Raw genomic sequence first — 6,164 nt, forward strand, 5'->3', positions numbered from 1 at the left:
GGAGTGGAGTATCAAGTCTTACGGCGAGGAAACACGACGGAGGTACCCAGTATGAGGGCCTGACCATGACGACGGGGCCCGGGACGAACATGAGCAGCGACAATTCAAGCACTCAAGAGCAAGCACTTGGATTCGGAAGCACGCGCAGAGGAGGAACTGCCGGTTCGCGGGGGCGACACGCGATGAATAGACGGAGTAGCTGGGAGGTGTATGCGGGTAATGCGAGCTCTATGACACAGATGTCTATGGCTACGACAGGCGGTGGTTTGCCCCTACTCGACGACTCCTTCTGCAACACGTCACGTATAACGGCAACGATGTCCGAGCCCGGAGTCGACAGGCGCATGGGAAGGGGACCCGCCACCTTCCAGAAGCGGTTAAGCGAATCAGCACCTTCGGAACCAGGCATCAGTACCACGAGCCAGGAGCAAGAGAAGACGCACCCGGCGGGCCGATCCGAACAAAGTCAGAGCCCTATAGCAACGAGTGGATGGCGGGACGAGCAATGTGCTCCGCTAGAATCAATATACTTGTCGAGCTTGTCGGGCATGTACGAGCGCGCCACGACGGGAGATGAGCGAGCGACTTCGGAGGGCGGAGCCTGTCGAGCGATGATCAGCCTCGGCATACTGAAAACTGCGAGCCACGAGAGCTGGAGCGAACGTTCAACCTGCAGGTCCTGGAGTCCACCGAGTAACCGAGCACGCGAGCGCAGGATCCAGGGATCAGGGCCAACGAGCGTGACCAGCATCGGAGGCAAGGATATGCGCAAGCAAGAGGGGCACACGCGGGAGGCGAGCGAGCAGACGCCATTGGACAAGGTGCAGACCGCGACCGAGACGTACACGGTCGACCGCCGTGAGTACAAGGCGCACCACCACGGTGCGGAGATAGAGGAAGAGATCAGGAATCTGCTGGCGGCGCCCAGACGAGTCTCCACGGTCAAAGACGATTACCCGCGGCCGGAGGAGCAAACGGGAACTGAAACACGGGCATCAGGACGGGCGCGAGAAGTGATTACGGAGGTTAGACTCACCGGTGGAATCGCTGGGAGCGACGCGTGTCTTGCAGCGGTCGGTCGCCGACACAGGAGCCCGTTCAGCGAGGTACTGGTACCGACGCGAGGAGATCGAGGAGGAACGGATGTGCCGTACCTAGTCGACCAAGTGCGGACCTATGAGTACTCGAGGGTAAGCGACATCGAACGAGAGAACGACGAGAGAATGGGGACTCCTGGACGCGGGACAGGCGGGGTGTCGAGCGAGCGATACGAGCCAGGACCACGGGCGAGACACTCACGGCGGGCGGGGTTTGTATGCAAGGATCTAGCGACGACGGGCATCGCGCAAGGCCGGGATTCCGACGGCGAGCTAGGCCGTGGCGAGAAGAGGATGGCGGGTGGTGAGGCTTCAAGCGCAGCCATTAGCGCGTGCAGCGGGGAAGAGAAGGAGGTCGGCGAGTTCCTGGCGGCGGCAAGACGAGTCTTCAAAACCGGAAACGACTGGCGGCGGCTGTACCAGCAAGCTGCACGGGCGACACAGGCGACTAGGCGGGTCGCGACAACAGCGTTAAAGGATAAGCGTACCGGGGGATGCATAACGACAAGCCGTCCACTTTCCTCGCAAGCCGAAGACTCGACATCAACTCCACGAGGCGCACCAAGCATGCAGGCGGAGGGAACGCACGCGTCAGACGTCCGGCAAGATACCCTGGTGCGAGATGGCGGGACGGCGGACGTGCTTGATACGCGCAAGCGGCAGGAGCGACAGGTGCAGGCGTTCAGACGGGTCGTGATTCGAGCGACGGAGACTACGCTCACCTATGGGATCTCCTCCACCGACTACGCGTACCCCGGACATTCACCTCCCTCTGCGAGGTCTGCCCTGCGCGTGCAGGAGCATGCGACGAGCGCGTTCGAGCTCGGAGTTGACGACACGCCCGTTTCGAGCACACAGCGGAGCGGTGATGGACGCGACAGCGGCGGGGACCGTGTTGACTTGGGAATGATTCAACAAGGCACCATGGTCGCGATGGACGAGAGAGAGTACGACGAGAGCTGGCGCGAGGATCACAGGCAGGGAGAGTCGGTGGAGGGAGGACTTCGGGGTCCGGGAGAGACGATCGCTCAAGCGCCCGAACCATGGTCTGCACAGCCTGCCGGCGTCTCGCTGGTCGCTCGAGTCGAAGCTTTGGCGCGTGTATTCTCGCACTCCCCGCATATCCTCAATACTAGCAGTTTTCCCGCGCATGGTTCTATCTGGCGAGGCGCAGAAGGCGCGACGGTTAAGGACTACCTCATGGCAAGATCGGACTCGGAGGAAACAGCGCGTAAGGTTCAAGACTCAGTAGACCCATATCGGCACGAAGCGAGCGCTCGTAGCCAGCAATTCAATGGTGCGCAGAGTGTCCACGCGCTTTCGGAGCACTGCGCAGATGGGCAAGGACGACCTGAACCTGAGAGGGCGGAGAGACAAGCGATACTTAGCACATGTGAGTTATCGGAGTACTCCCGGGTGAACGGACGCGATGCAGAAGGCCCGGGCGTGGATGAGCATTCGCTCAAGTGCAAGCCGACGGGCTCGGCAGTCGCAGGCTTGCTGTCGGAGGGAATGGTCGGTCAAGGTCCGGTTGCAACGCAGGAACCATCGGTGAGGCAGGCGCGCAAGGATCGTTATTCGCAGGACGAGTGCTACACGGACCTGAGTACATCGCGCGGGTCTGTTCGGGCAGTCGAGGTCAAGAAGATCTACGGCGACGGTAGCTACTACAGACGGACAGTGCGAACCATCGCGCGCGCAGGAGAGCCGTGTCATATCCGCCCTCCAGCGACGCCGAGCCAGTACATTGCGTCGGACCGAATGGAGCGCGAAGGTTGGACGGCGAGCGTTGAGAGTCGGGCAGCTACGAACGAGATACAGGCGAGCTCCCAGGATGACACATGCCGGAGGCAACGAAGAGAGCGAACGGGATACCGAGACACGTCGGGACGAAGGGTTGCAGGCAGGGACAGCGAGCGGGAGCTACGGGAGGAGCACGAGGAAGCGACGCAGACGTGGGTATGCGCGTCGACGAGCGACATCGCCGCGGAATACAGGAGAGTCGCAGTGATGGGCAGTAAGCAAGCCGCGGAAGGAACAGCTAGCGAACCTCGGTATCGGGAGCGTGCGGGCGCGGAACGGACGGACCTGGGGCTAGATGAACGAGGTACCCAGCATAGAGGGAACCATGGAGATCGGAGGACGGAGGACGGGAGCGAGAAGACGGACAGTCAAACCGCGCCGAGCGTGAGCCTCGAGACTGATCCCTGCCGGAGGGAACGAGGCGAGACCAACGGGTTTGTGGAGTCCACAAGACGAGAGGGAGAAGAAGCCGATTGCCAGGATGTCCAGCGACAGGGCGCAGACCAGACGCGCGTGTCCCGATGGTCAACGGGGATCAGGGGCGAGAACAGACGCGCCAGTAGGCTCGTACAGGGAACGGTTCGATGTGGATCTACGGGCTACAGGAGGCGAGGTACAAGACTGCCGACAGAGAGGATGCCCGGGCTCGCGACATCGACGCCAGCCTGTCGGAGGAGGCGGAGCAGGGGGGAGAGAACCCAGGGCGACGACCGCTGAAGTGCATGGATCAGGACTGGCGCGGTTCACCACCGGGGTACTAGCCTCTCGAGTCGCGGACAGGATACGCGCCACCTCGTATTCTTTCAGGTCACACAGGGGCCCCAACCGGTTCGCACGGATAACCATCTCTCGACACGCGCTACAGGGAGCGATGGGTGGTATTCGAGCGATCGTAGGAGGTGGTCGTCACACGCGGGGACCGGTACAGCTCCGAGGCAACGAGGAGCGGAGGGAGACGACTCAGAGGCGAATCAAGTGGAACGAGGGCTTGAGACTAGAGCACGGGCGGACGGAGGCTGGCGAAGATCCGGATCTACCGAAGGCGAGTACCAACAGCTCGGCACACGATGAAGAGCGATCCCGGGCGACCGATGTACAGCGGACCGATCGAGCGGGGTGCGTGCGGAAGAAGGTTGATTGTAAGACGAGGGAAGCAGTAGAGGCCCGTGCTCAGGCGGAGGGAAGCATGCGGACGCACCGTGCTGCGTCTAAGTGTAGCGAGGGCGGGTACGTGCCGGAGCGGCCAGAGGAAGATTGCGAGTCCGCAGTCGCGGATGGGCGTGAAACGGGACTACATGCGAATCTGGTCGCGATCAGCCAGCAAGCCGGACCATTCGAGGACGAAGCGGGCGTACCAGCACAGCAAAGCACGATAGGTCGCACGATACCAGCATGCAGCGAGACGAGCGGGAGGATGACCAGGGGCCAGGTCGATGAGCATATGGCAGCGACGGGCAAGTACGCGCCAAGGCCGGTATCGAGCGATGTTCCGTTACGGCGAAACGAGGCCGAGAGAGGGGATGTCTGCGCGGAGAGCATGCAGTGCTGCGGCGCGAGCTTGGAACTGAGACCGGGCGGGCCCGGGGCAACCAGCCAGAGGTTCAGCTGTGGCGGTAGTGTTCCTACGACCAGGCCGCTAGGACCAGCTAACCGGCGATTGTCGTTGGGGACGAACTCAGATACGGGTGGGAAACACGCTGAACGTCAGGGAACAGATGAGTACATGCAGGGGTCAGACGTACCATGGCGAGGACACGCAACAGAGAGCGGAGTACACGCGCAGACGAGCGGGGACTACTCGCGCTCGACAACGGACAGGACCGCGATATCGTGTTGGGATGAAGAGGGGCTAGCGGAGCAGACGACCTAGTAATGGATGACGGGGACTCAGAGGAAGTTGCTGCACGAGGGGCGGGTAGCACGCAGCACATACCGGGTGACGGGAAGACCGGGGGATCAGTCGATAAGGATGCGGTGACTCACAAGTGCACCGACCATCGCGGGACCCTTCCTACGACCGGGCAGCGAGAACCAGCTGGGTCAGGGATATCGCCGTGGACGCAAGGCGGGTACACGTGGACCGAGGACGACGGAACGGACGAGCACATGCAGGACAGCGAGTGCGCAGTAACACTCCTGCAGAGGAACCCGGTCGAGGTCAGTGAGCGAACCGGCAGTCTCGTGGAATCAAGAGGCGTACACGGGGAATGCGCTGCGGCGGACGAGCTTGCAGACGCGCACGGCGATACGGAGCAGCTCGCGAGCTTGGGGCAGCCGGGTAATGGGGAGCCCGGGTTAGGTGATGGACACGCGGGACAAGGTGCGGTGCGGGAGGCAGCGAGACCGGAGGGTCGAGTAAGGGCGCTAGCACGCGAGCCAGAAGACGGACACGCCGGGTGCAAGACTTGGAGAGGGGACAAGCGCATGCAGGGTGGCAATGGCGAGACGGTTTTGCAAGTCAACCTGGTCGAGGTCAGCCAGCAGAGCGGATTCTTCGCGGACGGCGGGGACGTACTGAGGCGTCGAGGCGTGACGGGCAGACGTGTACACGCTCGCGTGAACACAAGCGGGGGCACGAGCTTGAAGCAGAGCAAGAGGCAGCCTGAGGAAGAATGGGCTGGCGATAGCCAGACTCGGGAAGAGACGAGGCGGGACTGGCAAGCATCGGGCGGAACACCGTCAGGGATGCAGAAGGAAGACAGAAGCACGAGAGGGAGGAAACGGGCACGGACACGGAGGGTGGTAATGGAGTGGTGGGGCAAATCGGGATTGCCGAGACGAGTCGGTCAACCGACCCATTCGCGGGCGTACTGGACATATCGTGGGAGCGATGTACGGCGGAAGATTTGCCACGCCCACTGAGACGGAGGGAGTACGGACGCGCTGGGTGCGGGGAGGCCGGTGGTAGCGAACTGGTGCTACAATCACTGTTTGTGGACATCAGCAAGCGAAACGAACGGTTCACAGACTCCGCAGACATACCAGGGCAAGGACACCGGACAGATAGGCTCGTGTGCGAAGGTAGCAAGGCGAACCAGGGCGCGAGTTTCAAGCCGAGTATGGGGGAGTGGGCTGATGAACGCACCGGCCGTGGCGAAACGTGGGGCGACGAGGCGGACAGCCGCAGCGAAGGGTTGTCGAGCACGCAAAGGACATCGCGCGCTCCGAGCGTGAAAGGACGAGCGGGAACGCGGAGCAGGGTAGCGAAGGGAAGGACGCGCGGTACTACTGGTGGGGTTCACGGAGATCTGTCAGCTCGTGAGC

General features: G+C 62.3%; 1 protein-coding gene across 1 annotated transcript; it reads left to right on the forward strand.

Moving 5' to 3' along the window:
* The first annotated feature begins 2,313 nt into the window (after positions 1 to 2,313).
* On the forward strand, positions 2,314 to 5,105 carry B0H18DRAFT_1080497 (uncharacterized protein). Its single transcript, XM_048031276.1, has 5 exons — positions 2,314 to 3,467; positions 3,506 to 3,567; positions 3,594 to 4,516; positions 4,541 to 4,730; positions 4,827 to 5,105. The coding sequence occupies exons 1-5, from the start codon at positions 2,610 to 2,612 to the stop codon at positions 4,876 to 4,878; spliced, it is 2,085 nt and encodes a 694-aa protein (XP_047884199.1). The 5' UTR covers positions 2,314 to 2,609; the 3' UTR covers positions 4,879 to 5,105.
* Positions 5,106 to 6,164: the final 1,059 nt, after the last annotated feature.

This window comes from Fomitopsis serialis (assembly GCF_022376445.1).
Source record: "Fomitopsis serialis strain Sig1Antser10 chromosome Unknown B0H18scaffold_810, whole genome shotgun sequence".
In the NCBI taxonomy this organism is placed as follows: Eukaryota; Fungi; Basidiomycota; class Agaricomycetes; order Polyporales; family Fomitopsidaceae; genus Fomitopsis; species Fomitopsis serialis.